Source organism: Oryx dammah, unplaced genomic scaffold (genome assembly GCF_014754425.2).
Source record: "Oryx dammah isolate SB20612 unplaced genomic scaffold, SCBI_Odam_1.1 HiC_scaffold_18, whole genome shotgun sequence".
NCBI lineage: Eukaryota > Metazoa > Chordata > Mammalia > Artiodactyla > Bovidae > Oryx > Oryx dammah.
In genome coordinates this window covers 25,253,711-25,276,983 of record NW_024070202.1, presented here as the reverse complement: position 1 = coordinate 25,276,983, position 23,273 = coordinate 25,253,711, and the positions used below count along the sequence as shown (strand labels likewise).

The 23,273-nt window shown below is 37.3% G+C and overlaps 1 protein-coding gene across 1 annotated transcript in view; it reads left to right on the top strand.

Moving 5' to 3' along the window:
• Positions 1-23,273, top strand: part of CRPPA (CDP-L-ribitol pyrophosphorylase A) — a 362,731-nt gene that overhangs the window by 184,414 nt on the left and 155,044 nt on the right. The window contains exons 7-8 of the mRNA XM_040260600.1: positions 3,975-4,049; positions 4,506-4,598. Of these exons, the coding sequence (XP_040116534.1) occupies positions 3,975-4,049; positions 4,506-4,598 (168 nt within the window). The remainder of the gene's footprint in view (positions 1-3,974; positions 4,050-4,505; positions 4,599-23,273) is intronic.

Below are 23,273 nucleotides of genomic sequence, written 5' to 3'. Positions count from 1 at the left end.
ATACTTGAAAAGCTAAATTGGAATATCCCTCATGTTCTTGTCCTAGATCTTATTTTATGTATCTCCAAAAAGAAAAATTTTTTTAAGTAAGTCATTTTTTTTGAGTTCAAAATTCACTCATATTTGCTGAAGTTAAGATACATGGTTGCCTTATTTCATTAACTGTCAAGTCAGAAACTATGCAGGATCTGAGGATTATACTCATTTTGAATGCAAACACACATGTCGATGTTATAAATATTGGCAAAAGACATGAAACTCCAGTCAGTGAAAAGAGTTTGTTAGGACTAAAGCAGTAAGGAGAATAACAGAGCAGCACTGATTTTCTGAATTGCAATTCCTCCAGGGAAATGTCAGTAGAGATGGATGTTGTTAGGCAGTGGAGCACGTTAAAAAAGAATCTTCTTATTAGAAGCACTGCTGTTATACTGGGACTGCTGGCAAACCAGCCCATCCTCCTCTTACAAGAGAGACGTTGTCTTTATTACTCTAGAATACCAAGCAGATCTTCTCTATAGAGAGAGATGTCTCTACTTTGTAGAACACAAGCAAATTTGCTCCAAGAAGGTTTTGCCTGTTTTTGAAAGTCTGCCTGCTATATGAACATCCTTGAAAAGTCAATTTGGTGTATACTAGCTATTCATGCCCTTAAAAATGTTTGGATACAGGAGAGACCTGTGAAAAATAATGTCCCTGTAATATCTAGAAGATGAAACTTCTTGAACAAACTCAGTGTTACAGAGTGCAAGCTGTTTTCTTCTCTATTTTACTATGGCAGTATTTTGTTTCTGTCTTTTTTAAAAAGTAATGTTCTCTCTGAAACATCTACTCAAGAACTTTAAACAAAAATAAAATTTTTGAAATTTATGAGCCACGTAATTTCTATAGCATAGCCAAGACCTCAAACCTTTACTTCTCTTTCTCAAATACTTCTCTTTCTCAAATACCTTGTCAAAATTAGGTAGAATTAAAGCTGAGTTCTACTGAAGAGACAATGCTCTTTGAGCTACAGAGTTTCAGGTTTTATTATGGAACAAGCATTGTATTTTAGAATTATTATTTCCTTCATTCAACTAACTTTGTGTTTCTTTTATTAGTCTTTTTCTGGTTCCTTTAGGGGCAAATTCAATTGTTTATTTGAGGTTGTTCTTGCTTTTTGAAGTAGGCCTGCATTACTGTAAGTATCTCTCCTAAAACCACTTTGACTGTATCCCTTAGACTTTGGAATATTGTCTTTCTATTTTAATTTGTTTTAGATTAATTTTTTATTTCTTCTTTGATTTTTTTCCATTGACTCATTGATTGATTAGTAGCTTTTTGTTTAGGCTTCACGTTTTGTGGTTTCCCCCCAACCACCCCAGTTTTATTCTTATAATTGATTTATAGTTTTATGCTATTTGGGTCAGAAAAGAATTAGTTTTTAATTTATTGTGACTTGTTTTTTGATCTAATGTGTGATCTATCTTGAGGAATGATCATGTGTACTTCCAAAGAATGTGTATTCTGCTGTTTGGGTGATTGAAGGTCTGTACATATCTATTTAAGTTTATATGGTCAATTGTGTCTTTAAGACCAGTATTTCCTTACTGATATTCTCTCTGATCTAAATATTGGTGTAAGTGGAGTGTTCAAGTCTATTATCATATTATTGTTGATATCTTCCTGTATATGTGTTAATATTTGCTTTATGTAGTTAGGTGCCCCTTTGTTGGGTGCATAGATATTTACAGGTGTTATATTCTCTTGCTGGATTGATCCCTTTATCTTTATATAATGACCTTCTTTGTCTCTTGTTACATTTTTTGTTTTAAAAAATGTACATTTTGTTACATAGTTTGTTAGATATGAGTATTGCTACTTTGTGTGTGTCTGTGTGTATCTTTAGCTATGAAATGAGTCACTTGAAGGTGACCTGTAGATAAGTTTGGTTTTATTCTTTAATTCTTTCAGCCACTCTGTGTCTTTGATAGTAGCATTTAGTCCATTTAGATTGAAATGAGTATTGATTAGGTATACAATTACTGTCATTTTCTTGTTTTCTGGTTGGCCTGTAATCTTTATCTCTTTCTTCTAGTGTTCTTTTCCCTTGTTGTTTGATGCCTCTGTTTAGTGTTAGTTTGGATTCCTTTCTCTTTATTTTTTGTGTAACTGTTAGAGGTTTTTGGCCTGTGGTTACTGTGGCGGTTTAGGTGGTTTAGTTGCTAAGTCGTGTCTGATTCTTGTGTCTCCAGGCACTGTAGCCCACCAGACTCCCCTGTCCATGGGACCTCCTAGGCAAGAATGCTGGAATGGGTTGCCATTTCTTTTTCCAGGGGATCTTCCCAACCCATGGATTGAACCTGGGTCTTGGCATTGCAGGTCGATTCTTTACTGACTGAGCCACCAGGGAAGCCCATGAGGGTCATGGTGGCTACCATGAGATTCATATATGACCAACTATGTATGTAATAGTCTATTTGAAGTTGATGGTGGCTTCATTCTAAAATCACAGCATTTTATTCTTATCCGTGTTTTATGTTTTTGATGTCATATTTTATATCTTTGGGTATCACTTAAATATTTTAGATACAGATGATTTTTACTACTTTTGTTTTTTAATCTTCATACTAGCTATATAGGTGGTTGATCTACTACCTTTACTATATGTTTGCCTCGCAGTGAGTTTTTCCTTCATAAATTTCTGGTTTCTAGCTATGGCATTTTACATTTAAAGAATTCCCTTTAACATTTCTTGTAAGGCCAGTTTTGTGGTGACAGACTGTTTTAGCTTTTGCTTGTGGAAAACTCAAGTATCTCTCTTTCAATTTTGAATCATAATCTTGCCGGCTAGAGTATTCTTGGTTGTAAGTTTTCTCCTTTCTGTACTTTGAATATATCATGCTAGTTGCTTCTGGGGCTATAAATTTCAGCTGAAAAAAATAGTTGATAGTCTTATGGAGCTTTTCTCTTTTTTTTGGAGCTTTTCTTGTATATAACTAATTGATTTTCTCTTGCTGATTTTAAGATTCTCTCTTTATCTTTGAATTTTGACATTTTAATTATAAGTGTCTTGGTATACATCTCTTTGGATTCATTTTGTTTGGTACTTTCTATATTTCCTCGACATGGATGTCTATTTCTTCCCCAAATTTAGGAAGTTTTCAGATGTTGTTTTTTCAAGTCAGATATGATGGCAGCTCTTCTTCCTGGTGCGGGCCCCTCTGCCCCAGGCTGGGGAATCCAGTGTGGGACTCAGACTCCAAGCTCCTTAGGAGGGACCTTCACGTTTGCAGTATTCCTCCTGCATATGGAGTGAGGCACCAGGAGTGGAGGTTCTGACTAGATTGGCCCTCTGCCTCTTCCCACCTGTCTTGATGCAGCCTTTTCTTTATATCCTTGGTTGTAGAAAGTCTGTTCTGCTAATGTTCAAGTCATTCTCAGAGATAATTATTCTACATATAGCTGTAGTTTTGGTGTTTCATGGGAGGGGTGAGCTCAGGGTCTTTCTATCCTGACTCTCAGAATAAGCCCTATTATGATACAGTCTTTTGTTGCTTTCCCTATTTCTAGTCATTCCATATTTAGTGGAATCTCTTCTTTGTAACTGTAGTATTTAACATGCTTCCAGAATCTTTTAACAAATTTCATCTAACCAAGTTTAAATTTTATTATTTTCTGCAGTATATTTTTATATAAAAAAAAGCCAGACTATTTTACCTAGTCCTGAATATATCTTGAGCTTTTTCTACCTTTTTTTATCTAAAACAATTTCCTATATCCTTATTTGCTACAATAATATTAACTATTTATGGACTATTTCAAATGCTTTTTTTTTTTTTTAGCCTCAGAAACTTAAGTCGGAGTTATTTTGTTTTTATCTATGGTCCTTGGCTTTATGTACCTATAGAAATTTTGTGTTCATAAAGTTATCTATCTTCATGTTTGGTTTTCTGTGTAGTTTGTAAACTCTTTTTCCTGTATGTTCTTTGTCCTAGCATGTAAAAGTCATATTTGGCCAAGATCTTCAGCAAATCATCTTAGAGCAATGCTACAATTTTGTTTGTGTGAATGTAAGTAGTAAATACAAATGATTGAAAGTACTTGAGAATTTGTGTGAATGTAATGTGGAAGAGTACTTAGTTTTCTTGATTCTTAAATATTTGATTTAAGATTTTCATAAGTGAGTTGTATTACTCAATATTTATTTCAAAATGTTATTTTTGTCTGTTGAAATAAGGAAATAACATTTTCTTACAACCTAGTTCCCACAATGAGAAGAGAGTGATATTTCTTTAGACAGTATTTTCAAGTTTCTGATAAAAAATAGATAAAAAGACAGGTTTGAATTAATGAATTCTTTAAATTTTAATAGCTATAACCTTATGGGTATCAACATTGTTTGAAAATTTAAAATTAAGCTTGATAGACATTTTGAAAAATATTTAAAGCTCTCCATTTTTCTCCTTGAATTAACTCTTAAGTCACCTAACTTCTTTTTACTTTATTTTATTTTTCTGGTCTTTCAGGTTATGACCTCTGATTTTGAAGAAACCCAGAGGTTACTGCATATGCTGGAAGAGAGTAATCTTTCCATTTTATATCCTGCTGTGGTTATTTCAGTAAGTTAATTAACTCACTTTTCAACTTATGCTTTTTTCTTTGAAATTGAACTTTTCTTTTTAACAAAATTTCATCCAACTGAAGAAATCAAACTAAACCTAAATGAAGAAATTCCTCTTGGTGGCTTCTTGAATGTGCTTTCTTACTCTGACTTCTCTAACTGCAGGTACTTAATATTTCAATTATTTGGTTGAACTGACAGGTTTGAAAAACAATTTAATTCCACCTAGCAAAAGTTTCATGTCTTTTCCTTCATTTGAATTACAGAGTTTACTGCCGAGTTGACCAGTTGTTTGGATAATGTGAAAGAACTTTATTTGAAAGAACTTTATTTTAGTGTATCATCGGAGTGCCATTAGAAAAGAAACCCCAAAGATAAAAAAAAAAATGGGGAAAAAATCATATCCAATAAAATACTCTTACTTTTTTTCATCCTCTCTGTCCCATGGACAGCAAAAGTAGAATGAACAACCAATGAGAGAGAAGTTCTAGAAAGATGGCCCAGGAAAGTTTGAGAGATTTTTTTCTATGAAAGACTAAAGCTCTATGTTTAGTACAGAATTTACTTTTACTGGCTTTTAAAACTGTGTCGCAGAGAAGAATTTCAGAGAGCAAAACCAAGAAGTAATAAAATCAGAGCCCAGGCCTGAGGAACCAGCCGATAAGAATCTGCAGTCAGCAGCATTGCTGTGGGAAGGGATTCCAAACGTGAAATTCTCGAAACAATTGCTTAGCAGTTGGTGAATTCTAATGCTCAGGCCTGTCCCATAGTGTGGAAATTTACCTTTCGTTAGGTGAGATTATTAATACAGAATAAAGAAAATTTGCACTAAAAATAAGTAGCTGTCAACAAAGCCGTGCATGTAGACATGAATTAGCAGTTGGGGGAAGTTTGATTATTTCACAGGCCTGTTATATTTGACTTCATGCCCTAAAGGTAAGTTCCATGATTGCTACTGACTGTGGCAATCCAAATTCCTCATGTGACTGATTTTAACAGAAATATGGATGTTTTCATTGAGATTTTTAGGAACATCATGAAGTGTTCCCAGTGCTGGAGGTCTCTAAGGCTCTATAGGATGGAGATAAAGTCAAACTTCTGTTTGGCTCCCTGTTCGTCTCTCCATGTTTACTTGCTTAGAAATTTCATTCCTATCAACTCTTTGGCCAACTCTTTTGTGATCCCATGGATTGTAGCCCACCCTGCTCCTTTGTCCAGGGAATTTTCTAGACAAGACTACTGGAGTGGATTGGCATTGCCTCATCTTCCTGACCCAAGGATCAAACCTGCATCTTCTGTGTCTCCTGCATTGGAAGGTGGATTCTTTACTTCTGAGCCACCTGGGAAGCCTCATTTATATCATGTTCCCAGGTATTCTTCTAAAGAGGCAGAATGGTACTGTAAAGAGAGGAAAGGCTTGAATTCAGAATACCTCGTTTCTTTGGTCAAGTGACTTCACTTTTCTGAGACTTGCTTTCCTCCTTTTAGAAATGAGGCTACTATAGCCCTACTTTATTGTCAGGGTTAAAATGATTAAATGTAGTTCATCTTACAGTCCTAGGCCTTTGGCAGCCATGCAGTGTTAGTTTCATTTAATAGCCTAGCTCCTGCTCTTTCCAGTTTGGATGAGATGAATCAAAGCTGACTGCTGCTGCTCTAATCTGATTCCTGAGCTTCAGTTCTACATTGTTCAGCATTTTATTAGGTACTTCCATTTGAGTACTTGACTGTCCTCTAACAGCTAGTGTTATCAGATCTATCACAAAACAAATTCCCCATCAACTGACTTCTCTTAGTGGCAGTACAATTGTGGCAGGTACCCAGGTGGGAATCTGTGTCATCACTGAATTTTCCTCTACTCCTTTCCTCTGCCTCTCTTCATTAAATACACACACATTCTCTCTCTCTCAAAGTTTTTAAATTGTTAATTCTTATAGTTTATTGCTTCTCTTCTTTTCATACCTATTTGTAAGGCCTCTTCAGACAACCATTTTGCCTTTTGGCATTTCTTTTTCTTGGGGATGGTCTTGATCCCTGCCTCCTGTACAATGTCACAATGGGCATCTGGTCCCATCAGTTCATTGCAAGTAGATGGGGAAGCAATGAAAAGAGTGTCAGACTTTATTTTGGGGGGCTCCAAAATCACTGCAGATGGTGGCTGCAGCCATGAAATTAAAAGACGCTTACTCCTTGGAAGAAAAGTTATAACCAACCTAGACAACATATTAAAAAGCAGAGACATTACTTTGCCAACAAAGGTCTGTCAAAAGTATGGTTTTTCTGGGAGTCATGTATGGATGTGAGAGTTGGACTGTGAAGAAGGCTGAGCACCAAACAATTGATGCTTTTGAACTGTGGTGTTGGAGAAGAGTCTTGAGAGTCCCTTTGACTGCAAGGAGTTCCAACCAGTCCATCCTAAAGGAAATCAGTCCTGAATATTCGTTGGAAGGACTGATGCTGAAGCTGAAACTCCAATACTTTGGCCACTTGATGCGAAGAACTGACATTTGAAAAGACCCTGATGCTGGGAAAGATTGAAGGCAGAAGGGGACGACAGAGGATGAGATGGCTGGATGGCATCACCAACTCAATGAACATGCTGCTGCTGCTGCTAAGTTGCTTCAGTCGTGTCAGACTCTGTGCAACCCCATAGACAACAGCCCACCAGGCTTCCCCGTCCCTGGGATTCTCCAGGCAAGAACACTGGAGTGGGTTGCCATTTCCTTCTCCAATGCATGACAGTGAAAAGTGAAAGTGAGTTTGAGTAAATTCCAGGAGTTGGTGATGGACAGGGAGGCCTGGCATGCTGCAGTCCATGGGGTCTCAAAGAATTGGGCATGACTGAGCTACTCTACTGAACTGAACTGGTAGTTTATTGCAACTATTGTATCTCAATCTAAGTCCTTTGTATTACTTCCATAAGTATTCGAATTCAGTTTTCTGTTGACCTCTGTGAAGTTCCATTTCATCCTAGTAAATGCCAGATATTTTTGGCTACCTAGCATTCTTTATCAAGCTAAGGGAAAAGATGGACAGTCTTCTACTTAGGAAGGAAACGTCTATGAAAACTAGCTTTACGATAGTATTTTTATAAATCAGTATACCATAAAAATTGTACAATGTTCACTTTAAACAGGACAGTTGTCACTCTATAATATTTGCTTACCCACTATTTTCCCATTGCATAGGTAGAGTCAGCATGGTGATATTAGTGTTATTAAACTTCATAGGAAAATGTCATAACACATCTAGAATCTGAATCCTTGGGGTGGAGCAAACCACTGGAAAGGTAAAGAATGCTGCCTTCTTTGAAAGCCAAGTAAATTGTCACCAGATTTTTGAATTATCCTGTGAATGATTGTTAAAGGCTTTGTCTGTTTTCCTTCTGATGCTCCTTTGCCTCTAAATTGTCAAAAGGCCACTTCAGTTTCCCTGTGATTTAAAATTTGGCAGAGCCATTCAAATATTCCCCAAATAAATATCAGTAGCTCTGAAGAAAATATTATAGTTGTAAAATAAAAGAGTCTAGATATCTGGGGACACAGTTTTCACATTAATGAGAAAAATATATACACACAGGTAGATACAGTGTATGGGTATGTAAGTGTAAATATATGTGCAGACTTGTATACATATATATGTAATTGAAAAGATATTGTGTGAACCTTTTTTTTTCAATTACATGTATATGTATTGTTGTTGTTCAGTCTCTCAGTCATGTCCAACTCTTTGCGACCCCATGGACTGCAGTATGCCAGGCTTCCCTGTCCTTTACCATGTCCCAGAATTTGCTCAAACTCATGTCCATTTAATCATGATGAGTGATGCCATCCAACCATCTCAGCCTCTGTCGTCCCCTTCTCCTCCTGCCTTCAGTCTTTACCACCATCAGGGTCTTTTCCAATACGTTGGCTGTTTGCATCAGGTGGCCGAAGTATTGGAGCTTCAACTTCAGCATCTGTCCTTCCAATGAATATTCAGGACTGATTTCCTTTATGATTGACTGGTTTGATGTCCTTGCAGTCCAGGGAACTCTCAAGACTCTTCTCCAACACCAGAGTTCAAAAGCATCAGTATATGTAAGCTGCTGCTGCTGCTAAGTCACTTCAGTCCTGTGCAAATCTTTACGACCCCACGGACTGCGGCCTACCTGGCTCCTCCATCCATGGTATTTTCCAGGCAAGAGTATTGCAGTGGGTTGCCATTGCCTTCTCTGCAATATATGTATATATGTCTGCAAAAGATATTATATGAACCACCTTTTGGCTTCTGTGGTGGCTCAATGGGTACAGAATCCTTCTGCAATACAGGAGACACAGGAGATGTGGGTTTGATCCCTGGGTAAGGAAGATCCCTTGGAGGAGGAAATGACAACCCCACTCCAGTATTTTTGCCTGGGAAATCCCATGCGTGGAGTAGCCTGGCAGCCTACAGTCCATGGGTCACAAGAGTCAGACATGACTTTGAAGTAATCCACCGTTATGTGAACCAGGCAGCTCCAAGGCTATGGTGTGTCTACTTTGCTTCTATCGCAATTACTTCTCTGGAAGATTAAACCAAGACAAAAAGTACCTTACCATGTTTTTTTTTTTTTTTTTTTCTATAAGGTTTTTGTTAAGCACTCTCAAGTTCTAAGAAAAATCAATTCCTTTGCTTCCCTCAACAGATAGGTTTTATTCATTAGAAAATAAATGCAAAGTGACAATTAGAGTCATAGAAAAGTATCTCCAATTTTATTCTGGGACAATGTGATTCAATGGTTATTGAATCCATGTGTAGAAAATGGCAACCCACTCTAGTATTCTTGCCTGGAAAATTCCATGGACAGAGGAGCCTGATGGGCTATAGTCCCTGAGGTTGCAAAGAGTCAGATATGACTCAGAGACTGAGCACAGAGCACATTGTAAATGGTTACAGTCCTATTTTGTCAGCTGAAATTTAGTACAGGGGTCCTTTTTCCTGTAGAAAGATTTATCAACTTTGATTTTCAGTCCATCTGAAGAGGGGAAGACTTGGTAGGAATCAGCCAGATGAAGAGTAAAATTGTGGTTGAGTAGGTGTTGGTGAGGGTTTTTTGGTTAAGGTTGTTATTTGCAGTGCCATCGTGTTTTACTGTATAGGGATGAGTGTTCAGAAGAAGTGGAACTGAAGGTTAGTTTAGCTGGGACATTTGTTTGGTGAAAACATTAGGTCATGTTCTCAGTGCTAAGAAACTGACGTCAGACCTACAGAACTGATGAAGCCCACATGTCTCTTCTATTATATTCTCATGTAGACAGAGACAGTATTTTTGGAATTCCCCATTAGCTGTCATTCAAAAGTTACATGTGGCTTCCTTCATCTGGAGCTTTACCTGGAGCATTTCCCTCTTGGAGGGAGCTAACTACTTATGGAATGGATAGGTAATGGTGCTGGGTTCTAAGTATTTAGGATGATTAGATTTTAGTTTTAGTTCTGCAGGAGTCTTGGTTTTTCAAAGATTAACTTCTCCCTGGCTTTTATGAAAGCAAAATGAGTTAGAGAATACTTAGTGTAGGAAGGGTTTTGTTATTTAAGATAAACTGGCACAGGTAGAAGCTGCTGCTTTAAGATCTTTGTAAAGAAAGGAACAAAATTTTAGCATGAAGAGTAGGACAAGTAATTGGGGTTTTATTTTGGAAAAACTAAGATATTTATTAAAATAATTTTGTCTTCTGTTTTTAAAATTTAGGTTATGTTTGCAAAAATAAACTTTTTTGAATGACCTTGTAAACATTTATATGGTAATATATACACAATAAACTGTGGAAAATTCTGAGAGAGATGGGAATACCAGACCACCTGACCTGCCTCTTGAGAAATCTGTATGCAGGTCAGGAAGCAACCGTTAGAACTGGACATGGAACAATAGACTGGTTTCAAATAGGAAAAGGAGTACATCAAGGCCATATATTGTCACCCTGCTTATTTAACTTATATGCAGAGTATATCATGAGAAACACAGGACTGAAAGAAACACAAGCTAGAATCAAGATTGCCGGGAGAAATATCAATAACCTCAGATATGCAGATGACATCACCCTTATGGCAGAAAGTGAAGAGGAACTAAAAAGCCTCTTGATGAAAGTGAAAGAGGAGAGTGAAAAAGTTGGCTTAAAGCTCAACATTCAGAAAACAAAGATCATGGCATCTGGTCCCATCACTTCATGGGAAATAGATGGGGAAACAGTGGAAACAGTGTCAGACTTTATTTTTTTGGGCTCCAAAATCACTGCAGATGGTGACTGCAGCCATGAAATTAAAAGACGCTTACTCCTTGGAAGAAAAGTTATGACCAATCTAGATAGCATATTCAAAAGCAGAGACATTACTTTGCCAACAAATGTCCGTCTAGTCAAGGCTATGATTTTTCCAGTAGTCATGTATGGATGTGAGAGTTGGACTGTGAAGAAGGCTGAGCACTGAAGAATTGATGCTTTTGAACTGTGGTGTTGGAGAAGACTCTTGAGAGTCCCTTGGACTTCAAGGAGATCCAGCCAGTCCATTCTGAAGGAGATCAGTCCTGGGTTTCTTTGGAAGGAATGATGCTAAAGCTGAAACTCCAGTACTTTGGCCACCTCATGCGAAGAGTTGACTCATTGGAAAAGACTCTGATGCTGGGAGGGACTGGGGGCAGGAGGAGAGGGGGACGACAGAGGATGAGATGGCTGGATGGCATCACTGACTCGATGGACGTGAGTCTGAGTGAACTCTGGGAGTTGGTGATGGACAGGGAGGCCTGGCGTGCTACAGTTCATGGGTTTGCAGAGTTGGACACGACTGAGCGACTGAACTGAACTGAATGACTTCCTTCAAGGACATCTTTGAATATTTTCAGTTTTTAAAAAAGTATTTATTGTTGTGTTCAAAATAGTTTTTTTGGACCATCTATTTGGTCATCCTTCTTATGTTCATTTTATGTATTTTAAGTAGCCTAATTTTGCCAGGTTCTTAATTGTCAATGATGTTAAGTATGATTTAAAGAGTTTAATCAACATTAATTTGGTCAACTTAGAAAACCTTTTGTTTTGGTAAGTATAACGTAGTTATAGTCAATTATTAGAATTTTTCAAATTTCTGTAGTCAACTGGAGACTGACAGATGGCAAAAGAGGTGCCAGCATTAAAGTGGGCAGAGATAGTCGGGTGGATCACTTTGTATGAGTTCTCAGTGAGTCTGTGTGCCTTAGGATGGCGTTTGTTATCTTATGCCACCTTTCAACTGTGAGCCCCTAAGAACACATATTTGGATAATAAGCACATCTTGTACTAGTCTACGCTCTACCTGAAAGAAAAAAAGTCTTTTCTAAACTAGAAACTGGTTCGCATGAAGGAATTTAAAAAATTTAGATCCCTTTCTGTGTTTTGTAACAAGAAAAAACTTATGAACAGTAAAAAAAAAAAAAAAAAAAGCTTTCTTTCATAAAGTTGTGTAGGAATTGTGTTTAAGAATCCTTCTCAGATGTGATCTGATCCTGTTTAGTCTATCACATAAGTTATCAAGGGGCCAAGTTTTTTTTATCCTGAGTTGACTGAAGTTTTTTTAGCCTCTCTTTCTTGTGGTTACCAGGGAGTATAAGGTACTGGTAGTAGCTTTTTCAGATTGCAGCTGTCAAGAGGGTCATCTGAAAGTTCTTTTTGGAATCATCTGAAATAGTAGCTTTCAACGTAGGACATGATCATTTCTCTGTTTTCTACTCCTGTTGTTTGCTTTTGTTCACTACGTACATAATAATAAATCTTTAGAAAAGGCAATAAAATAAATTTGCTAAAATTTGTTTATTAAAATTTACTATTTTAATAAAGTAGCAAACTAGTAAAAGGTAAAGTCACAAAATTTCTGATATAAAAATCACTTCAAAAAAAAAACCTACATAGGCTTTTACTTAAACTGTTTAAGACACTAAAGTGCTAAGAGTCTTGAATCGTAGCCTGAATCTGCTTAGAAATTAATGATCAGAGAGGTATTTTTTTTCTCCAACAATGGAAAAGAGAGTTCAGGAGATAGAACTAACCAAAGCAATTTTCCATCAAAGTTTATGTAAAGCCAGTTGTGAAACTGTCAAAAAAATATTTCCAGGTCCAAAAAGTAAAATAGAGATTCTAATTTATTTGGATCTGGCAAGATTTTCATAAAACATTCTTTAATACCACTATCAGATGAGATTACGTGCATGCTTATTCATTTCAGTCATGTCTGACTTTGCGAATCCATGGACTGCAGCCTGCCAGGCTCCTCTGTCCATGGGATTCTCCTGGCAGAAATACTGGAGTGGGTTACCATGCTCTTCTCCAAGGGATCTTCCCCACCCAAGAATCGAACCCAAGTCTCATGGCTCTCCTGCATTGCAGGCATATTCTTTACTGCTGAGCCACAGGGGAAGCCCCATCAGATGAGATTAAGGACAGTTTATTCTTACTTACTGCATAAACATAGCTGATCATGTAATAGGCACCAGAGAAATGTTTAATTTTTAAAAGCAGAAGAAAATTGGCTACAAATCTAAATGGAAATTTGAAATTGAGAAACCAAGAAAACTCGATAAAACAGTTTATCACTTTCCACAGAAAAATGATTTTATGGTAATTATCTGGATGATTATTGTAGAACTCTACTTTCCTCTGACAATGCAGGCAGTCATTTTATTGGTGCTTTAGAATAGATAGGAATCTTTTCATGAATTTACTTAAGCAAAAAACATAAATTCCCATATGGAATTTTAATGCTTTGAAAAACATAAATAAACTTTCAAAAGTGCCTAATTTAGTTCTGGTTCTCAGGAAGTAGCTTATTGACATAACAGATCAGAATACATGATCTTTAAAATACTTCAAAATGTTTAATATTTGAACATGTCAGCAAATAAAAAAAATAGAAAGCCAACATCAATGGACACTTGATACATTCACATCTGGGGAACTGTCACAGAGAAGTAAATTGTTTCCAGAAGGTTCCATGCTCACCAGGGGCAGACCCAGGAACAGAATCAATCTGATGTGCAGTTTATCATATACACTTGTTACTTTTATGCTCTCATGAATGTGTTAAATAATAAGATGGAAAAAGATTAAAAATACACATATACCCAAATATATGTGTTTAACGTTTCTTCCTAATAAAGAACAAAGGACAATTGGAAAAACATATTGATTCCTTATTTTAAATGCTAATAGTTTTTTACTTTAGCTTCACAGGGTACTGAGCCTTTATTGAAGTTAAGTTATAAAAAATCTGTGATCTTGTTAAATTTCTTAACAGAACCTATCATATATATTTTTCACTTTTACTTCTTGTTCTGTATATTTCATCCTGTTAACCGTACAACTACCAGACTAAGAAGATGTGAGATGTGTCTTTTGTTAAGATTTATTTTTGAGGTAAAATTTCTTACAAGACAAACAGAGAGAGCACTTCCTATTGTAATTCTTACTGCCTCCATATTGGGTTTATTTTTTACCAAGCACAGTTTACCTTTGAACAATATTGATTTGAACTGTGCAGGTCCACTTGTACAGATTTGTTTCAGTAGTTAAATGCTATAAGACTCCACCACCCTAATTGGTCGAATGTGTGGATGCTGAGGAACTGTGGGACAGAGGAGGAATCACATATTTGGAGGGCTGACTATAAGTTGTGTCGATTTTCAACCGTACAAAGGGTTGGCACCCCTAATTCTCACATTTTTCAAGAATCAGCTATGTATGTTTCAGGTCTCTAGTGTATCTGTATTTATTTTTGAATGGATTGGTGTGTCTGTGTGTGTGAGTGAGTGAGTGTTTAATAGCCAATGAATAACCTAGAGATTCAGCCCAGTTCCCCTTTCTCCTCCTTTCTTAGTGAAAAGCGAAAGTGTTAGTCACTCAACTGTGTCTGACTCTTTGCAACCCCATGGGCTGTAGCCTGCCAGGCTCCTCTGTCCATGGAATTCTCCAGGCAAGAATACTGGGGTAAGTAGCCATTCCCTTTTCCAGGGGATCTTCCCAGCCCAGGGATCAAACCCAGGTCTCCCACATTGCAGGCAGATTCTTTACTCCTTTCTTAACCATGTTGCTCTTGTAGCCTTATGGATACCTTGATTTTTCCCTTAGAAAATTCTAACTTTATCATATGTTTATGATGTCATCACTTTAGATACATTAAAGTTTTCTCTCTCATGTTTATACACAGCTTCTCCGGTACAAGTACAATCACTTCCACAGAATTCTTCAAATGTTTTCATTTGTTGTCTTTGTATATAGTGAGTTTGGGTGTTTCCTGTCTAAATCAATAATAAAATCTAAATAAATTCTAGTTTAAAATACCTTTAGAACCTTTTAGCAATTTCAGTCATGACGGGATTCATGTCCAACACAAAGATGAGAAATGATGAAGTCATTCTTGTAGGAGGTGTTGAATAGAAAGAATTGACTGTTTTTTTAAGTTTTAGGAGATATTTGCTTCTGGCCAAATGGTTACTGGAAAGTTTGTGTTATGGGGTATGGAAATTACCTAAGATTAATTGTGATGGACGTGTAACTGGTGATGTATAAAGAACTGATTCTCATAGGACATACTTTCTGGTAGTCTTTCTTTTAATAAATAAAGATTGTTTATTTTCAGAGACAATTATGTTCTAATGGATGTACAAATAGAATGAATTCCAGAGGACTATTTGTTTGGTTTTCTGATTAATATTTTTTTTTATTGATTACCTACGGGGTTTTGGAGTCACTATTTAATTACCTATTTTAAGTAGTTTACTAAACTTGGTCAGATGAGCAAAGCTGTTTGTGAATTTATTTGGCGCTGCTGTTCTAGTAAATGAGTTTATAGAATTTAACATGAAATGCACAGGAGCAAAATAAATGAAAGTAGCCGCCTTTATTAAGAGGCTTACGTGAATTTTATCTCTTGAAAAGGAAATGAACAATTGGTTTGGTCATTCAGTTTTTCAAAAATATGCCTGGGGATTTCTTTTATTAGATTTTTGTGTGTGTGTGTGTGCATGCGCACACACTGGATTCTATTTTAAACACTGGAGATGGCCTTTAGTTTATGTTATGCTATTTCTTTACAAAGATGGGACCAAATGTATTTCAGTATCATTTATTTTAAATTACATGCTATACTTCAGTAATTAATTATAAATTAACTAATACAGATATTAATATGAACATAGCCAAACCTGGCTTTGTTTATAATATCTAAAAAAATTTTACTTCATGGAGAAATATAAATTATATTCTTATAAGGGAGATGTTGAATAGAAAGAATTCGCGTTTAAGTTCTAGATTTTTGGCATGGTAAAGAAGTGACCCTGGAGTGGTATTCAAGGTACAAGTATTAGATGAGTAAATAACATAACTATTGACCTTGCCAAGTTATTTCATGTCTCTGAACTTTAGATCAGAATTTTTATTTGTAAAGGAGTGGGATGTGCTTGATTGGATCTAAGTAGTTTCTCTTTCTAAAAATATTGTCTGTACTGCAGGATTTTATGACATCTTTTTACTTTTGTATGATCCACAGTGGATGTCTTTTACATAAAGATATGGTAGAGCAATTTTGGATGGTTATAGTCATGTTCCCCACTTCATTTCTCTTGCCTGGAGAATCGCATGGACTGAGGAGTCTGGTAGGCTGCAGTCCATGGGGTCGCTGAGGGTCAGACACGACTGAGCGACTTCACTTGCACTTTTCACTTTCATGCACTGAAGAAGGAAATGGCAACCCACTCCAGTGTTCTTGCCTGGAGAATCCCAGGGACAGGGGAGCCTGGTGGGCTGCCATCTATGGGGTCGCGCAGAGTCAGACATGACTGAACAACAGACTGGTTCCAAATAGGAAAAGGAGTACGTCAAGGCTGTATATTGTCACCCTGCTTGTTTAACTTATATGCAGAGTACATCATGAGAAACGCTGGACTGGAAGAAGCACAAGCTGGAATCAAGATTGCCAGGAGAAATCTCAATCACCTCAGATATGCAGATGACACCACCCTTATGGCAGAAAGTGAAGTGAAGTGAAAGTTGCTCAGTCGTGTCCAACTCTTTGCAACCCCACAGACTGCACAGTCCATGGGATTCTCCAGGCCAGAATACTGGAGTGGGTAGCCTATTCCTTCTCCAGGGGATCTTCCTGACCCAGGAATCGAACCGGTGTCTCCTGCGTTGCAGGCGGATTCTTTACCAGCTGAGCTATCAGGGAAGTCAAAAAGCCTCTTGATGAAAGTGAAAGTTGAGAGTGAAAAAGTTGGCTTAAAGCTCAACATTCAGAAAACGAAGATCATGGCATCTGGTCCCATCACTTCATGGGAAATAGATGGGGAAACAGTAGAAACAGTGTCAGACTTTATTTTTTTGGGCTCCAAAATCACTGCAGATGGTGACTGCAGCCATGAAATTAAAAGACGCTTACTCCTTGGAAGAAAAGTTATGACCAATCTAGATAGCATATTCAAAAGCAGAGACATTACTTTGCCGACTAAGGTCTGTCTAGTCAAGGCTATGGTTTTTCCAGTGGTCATGTATGGATGTGAGAGTTGGACTGTAAAGAAGGCTTGAGTGCTGAAGAATTGATGCTTTTGAACTGTGGTGTTGGAGAAGACTCTTGAGAGTCCCTTGGACTGCAAGGAGATCCAGCCAGTCCATTCTGAAGATGAGCCCTGGGATTTCTTTGGAAGGAATGATGCTAAAGCTGAAACTCCAGTACTTTGGCCACCTCATGCGAAGAGCTGACTCATTGGAAAAGACTTTGATGCTGGGAGGGATTGGGGGCAGGAAGAGAGGGGGACGACCCAGGATGAGATGGCTGGATGGCATCACTGACTCGATGGACGTGAGTCTGAGTGAACTCCAGGAGTTGGTGATGGACAAGGAGGCCTGGCGTGCTGTGATCCATGGGGTCGCAAAGAGTCGGACACGACTGAGCGACTGAACTGAAGTGACTTAACAGTAGCAGCATAGTCGTGTTAAATTGAATCAGGTGGTAGGATATTCCTTTTTTGAGTGATTATTGATCACTCTGTACTTTAATCCTTATCACAGGACTCATGGAGTTTTAAAAATTGTTTCTGTTGTATTTGTTTCTCTCTTATTTATCTTCGTGTTCTCATTGTCTGGCTTTTTTTAAAAAATTGGGTTAAGTCTAGCCCTTCCATTTTGGCACCTACCCCTCTTTTTTTTTTTTTGGTCTCTTTAACAAGAGTTGCAAGATTAGTTTTTCTTCCCATCTCTCAAGAAATCTGTCCCTCCATGTGTAGCCAGCTCCTGCCCAAAAGTGATTTCATAATCATTAAAACTCACACCAGTGCTGTTTCTTACTAATTCATTTTAAACTTGCTTTAAGTGCTGTCTAGGTAGCACTTTGGGGCTTCCCTGCTGGCTCAGTGGTAAAGAACCCACCTGCCAGTACAGGAGCCGCGAGTTTGATTCATGGATTGGGAAGACCCCCTGGAGAAGGAGATGGCAGCCCACTCCAGTATTCTTGCCTGGAAAATTCCATGGACAGAGGAGTCTGGCGAATTACAGGCTGTAGTCCATGGGGGTCACAAAAGAGTTGGACAGTACTTAGTGACTAAAAAAAAAAAGTTAGCACTTTACAGAGAACTATCCTACTCTCTTGATTAATTAATTGCTTAATATAAATTCATATAACATTCATTGAGTATCTCTGTGTCAGGTATTTTGACATACGTGTAGCTTATTTAATAACATGATAGGTTTAAAAACTACATCTTTAGAAGAATAAGACATTTCCATATATGCTATTTTTCTAGATTTTATTAAGTAAGGTAATAATTTTCTTTTGGTATTTTTGTTTTTGTAAATGAAGATTCCTAACAATAAGAAATTAATTAAATGACGGAAAGTAGCCTGGAAAGTGACCCAGTGGCTGGCAAGTCACAGGACCCTGGTCACTATCTGTCTACTATTCCAAGGTAAGAACTTGGTCTATTGGAGAAAGGGGCAGTTTAGCCCAGAGTAGAATGTCAGGATAGATCTTAAGTATAAGGGAGAAAGCTGAAATTTGAAAACTGCTATTTGAGTGAGGTCTGAGTTTCTGAGGACTAAGAGGAAGAGCATTTGTTTTTGGAAACAGTAGCACACAGAGTGGTTAGACTGGAAAGAGCCAGCATATCAGAAGCAGAGCATGAGTTACACACTGGGGAGAGTGATGTGAACTTCACAGATGCAGGTCGAGTTTGAGCTCTGTAACGGAGCACTGCACAGTGGAAAGTGATGCCATCACTTCTACATTGTGTACGGCATTTTGGATGCAGCACAGAGAATGGGCTGAAGTGATCCAGAGGGATTTCTTGGTGCGTTTGACTTCATTTAGAGGCTATTGCAATAAGTCTAAAAATTAGTGGCGGTGGCTAGGACTAGGGGAGTTGTACAGTGAATGGGCAGAAATGATATAATCAAGATATGTTTAAGAGATAGAAGTACTAAGGTTGAGTGAATAGGGGCTTCTCTGCTGGCTCAGATGGTGAAGAATCTGCCTGCAGTGCAGGAGACCCAGATTTGGTCCCTGGGTCAGGAAGATCCCCTGGAGAAGGGAATGACTCCCCACTCCAGTACCCTTGCCTGGAGAATTCCATGGACAGAGGAGCCCGGTGGGTTACATACAGTCCATGGGGTCACAAAGAGTCGGACATGACTGAGTAATACCTTCACTTTTTTTCTTTAATAAGAAAGGCAGTATAATCTCCAATTTTACGTCATGTGAAATTGAGTGAATAAAAGCAAAATAGATGACGTTAGAGAAGGATTTTTTGATTTGTTTCTGAAAGCTGAATAGGCAGACGATATATCATGAATTTGTTGGCAGAAATAATTGGAATGATTTCACTCATGTCCAAAAGCTTTCCATGCATTTGTGTGTTGGTGTTTTTTATATATGTGTGTGTGTGTGTTTGTACAGAAGTTATTAATCCTAAAACCTACTTGAGAAGGCAAGCCACTTTCCTCCAAGGTCTCCTTAATAGTAGAATTTTGATAGAATTCAGGTTATAGGGCACAATTTTAAGTATCTTTCATATTATAATGCTTCTGCCAAGTCTTATATAGTGTTTGTATGATGTGTCTTTTACAAAATTTTCTCTGTTCTATTGCTATACATTCTGAGAAAAAGCAAAAACAATAAAACAAATTCTTGTCTGTGGGTTGCTTCATTAGAGACACGAAGATGGTAAGAATATTCCCAAGCCTATGTACTGTTCCCTTGGGATAAAAATCTATAGCTACCTACAAACAGATTACTTTGGCAGTTTTCTAGAAACTCAAGTGTTCTTTTATTGAAAGAACGAAAAGATGATGGATTCAGTGCAAAAAGCTTCTTGTTCCAAACATGCTTTGGCTTGAATGCTACTTGCAATAAGTTTATCTGTGAATCTTTTTGAAAAGTATAGTATGATTCAATTTTCCAGGCAGCACAGGTTTTATTTTATGGGATTCTGAAGTTGATACTCACTGTAGTCAAATGCTGGGCTATTTTATCCACTGGTACCTGCTAAAGTAGAATGAACTAGTGTTGCCAAGATAATTCTAGTGTCAGTAATGGAAAATTCTTATTTTGGACTGACAGGATTGTTAAGTCTGCATGTCTCTTCTGAGTACTGTGAGTATTATGCCCATTTCTTGATCCTTTCAGAAGTAACTGTGCCTGTCTTTTTGAAAAACTTAATGTGTTTATGGTAATAACTGAGTTCTTAGATTTTGGCTCAACCAATGAGAATATAACTGATCTTGTGTTTCTTGCTCTTCCCATTTGTAAGAAATGCAACACTCATTACATTTATAATTCTCAGAACCCAACTCTCACCCCAAATATGGCCTGTTAATACATATTATTAGTATAATTATGTTAATGTTATTAATAAGACACATTGAATGTTTGAAATAATGAGTCCCCATCCTTTTCTTTTAAAATAAATGATCCCATTTAATCCTCAGAGCAGTCCTAAGAGTTGATTATCACAGATGTTATTATCCTCAGTTCAGGAATAAGAGCTGTGCTCATTTCACTTTATCTCATACGTTTGTCAGGGATGTCAATATTTGCCCTTTTGAGTAGCAAGAAGTGGTTAAAGAAGCAAAGGATCTTAGAAATCGTTTAGTAGAATGCTCTCATTTTACAAGAGATAATTGGGCCATTTTCTTTCCTTTGATCCAAGATCAGTTTTTTATATTAGGTGTGGCAGGTTTTTCTTGTAAAGTTTTAGTTGCTCAGTTGTGTCCTACTCTGACCCCATGAACTGTAGCCTGCCAGGCTCTTCTGTCCACGGAATTCTTCAGGCAAGAATGCTGGACCCCTGTGGTCTTGGTCGCAACCATTCCACTCTGCTTTAGTGCAAAAGCAGCCATAGACATACATGCCATAGATATTTGACAGAGATGTCAAAGAATGGGTGTGGCTGTGTTTCTGTAAAGCTTCATTCACAGAAAACAGACAGGAGGCTGGAGACTCATGAGCTATAGTTTCTTGAACTTTGGCTTATATTTTCAATCTGAAATGATCTATTTGCTACCGTTACTTAGTACCTTTATGAAAAATATCTGTTTGACCTTCTTTAATAGGGCTTCCCAGGTGGTGCTACTGGTAAAGAGTCCACCTGCTAATGCAGGAGATGTAAGAGATGCGGGTTTGATCCCTGGGTCAGGAAGATCCCCTGGAGAAGGGTAAGGAAACCCACACCAGTATTATTGCCTGGTGAATCCTATGGACAGAGGAGCTTGGTGGGCTGTGGTCCATGGGGTCACAGTCAGATACAATTGAAGTGACTTAACATGCATCACTTTCTTTACTAGACATGTATTCTCTGGGTCTGGTCACCAAGTCTCATGATGTAAAGTATTACTTATGTGCCAATTCCTATGTTTTTGCATCTAATCTTCATTATCCCTCCATTTTGACATGTGCAAAATGTTAAGTGCATGATATTTTAAAAGTTTGAATTCATCTTCTTCCCTCCAAGAACTGCCCCTCCCAAAAGTGTCTCTTTTGTTTTCAGTTCTGATCTCATCATAGCTAACATTAGATTTTGCTAATTGCAAATCTACAACATGACTTTCCTTGTCAGGAAGGGATTTTTTCCCCCTGTATCCTTATAGATTCTTTTGTCTGGTCTAATGTTCGACACAAGGCAGATTAACAGAAGGAAAAAAAATTAATTTTTTATGTACAAGGGTCTCAACAGTGATCAATGCAGGCTGTTGATATACCCTTTTAGACAAAGAAATAATAGTAGTACATTTATGAAGAACTGACTAGAGAAAGAAACAGTCTTGAATACTAATTAGTGAAGACACTAAACAGAGTCTTTGGGCCCTGAATCCTCCATCTCTGGCCGTGAGAATGTCTCTCTACCTCCTGGTGCAGGGAAGGTAGCTTCCACCCGGGAAATTGATTTCCTGCTTTCAGGGGGACATAGAGGAGGCTCAGAGTGTCCTGTACCCATTGTTTCTCAAGTGACTTTAATTTATAACAATCAGTATGTCATAGTAGTGGTATATTTTGGAGTGTCCTGCCCTGAATCCCATCATTATCTAGACCTTCCAGATGCTCCTCATCCCCTCTTGGACAAAACTCAGTCAGATCGTACAGCCTTAGTCTGGTCTGGCTGTTGCTTAATTTTGGCATCCTGATTCTTCTTCCCTCACTGAGCAGTTTGCCCTCAGGTAATCTGAGCCACTATAACTCTGTACAGTACCACATCACTTGATGCATCTCTGTTTACCCTGGTGAGTTTTTCTACCTGAGAGACCATTTTTCTAGTGCTTGCTTGACTCCTGTTATCCATAAAGTATGAGTGACAGTATTTCCTCTTGGAATTCTCCCTTTATACTCGTGTGCTCCCTTTTTCAAGACAGCTTGTGTAGGCATTCAGAAATGTTTATTGACTTGAACTTGCCTTGACATTTTCACTTAACAATGTAGGCAAATGAAAACAGAATCAGTTATTCTTCAAAATTCAAAGTATTATGATAGACTTTTGTAGTGGTTAGCCCCAATGCATAGGGTGCCTTTACTTGTGAACTCCAAAAATAACCTCCTAAAAAAAAAAAATCAGAAAATGCTGATCTAAGTGGCCTGCAGACAGTCTTAATAATAATTGTTACTTAAGCAGTAATAAATTTTACCATGTAAGGTGAAATTTTGACAAGACACTAAAATGTATAAAGATAATGTACTAAACTCAATGAAATCACACACTTTCTTTGTTTAACTTCTTCAGTGATTTTTATTTTCTGTCATTTTTTCTCAGTTTTCTCCAACAGAAAAATATATCAATAAATAAATGGAGTTAAATGCTTCAGATAATACTAGCTAAATAAATCAGTCCTTCATATTATAATTGCTTTTAACTTTTGATTCTTAGAATTTGTTACAGATGCTATAGATGTTACGTAAGTTAATTGTAGTTGTATATAATGCTTCAGGTGATTGAAACATAATACAGCAGTGACAGAATTATAGCCTTAGAAGAAAATCAATCATGTGAAATAATCTGAAAAAAAAGTTCATTTTATGATTTTTTAAATGTTTTAAAGTTATATACTCGGTTTTTATATTGACTGCTTAAAATGTGAGGTTCTTCTTCCATTACTTTGATCTTTTTAAATAAGGATATAAAAAAATGGTACACAAATATAAAATATTTACTGATAATATA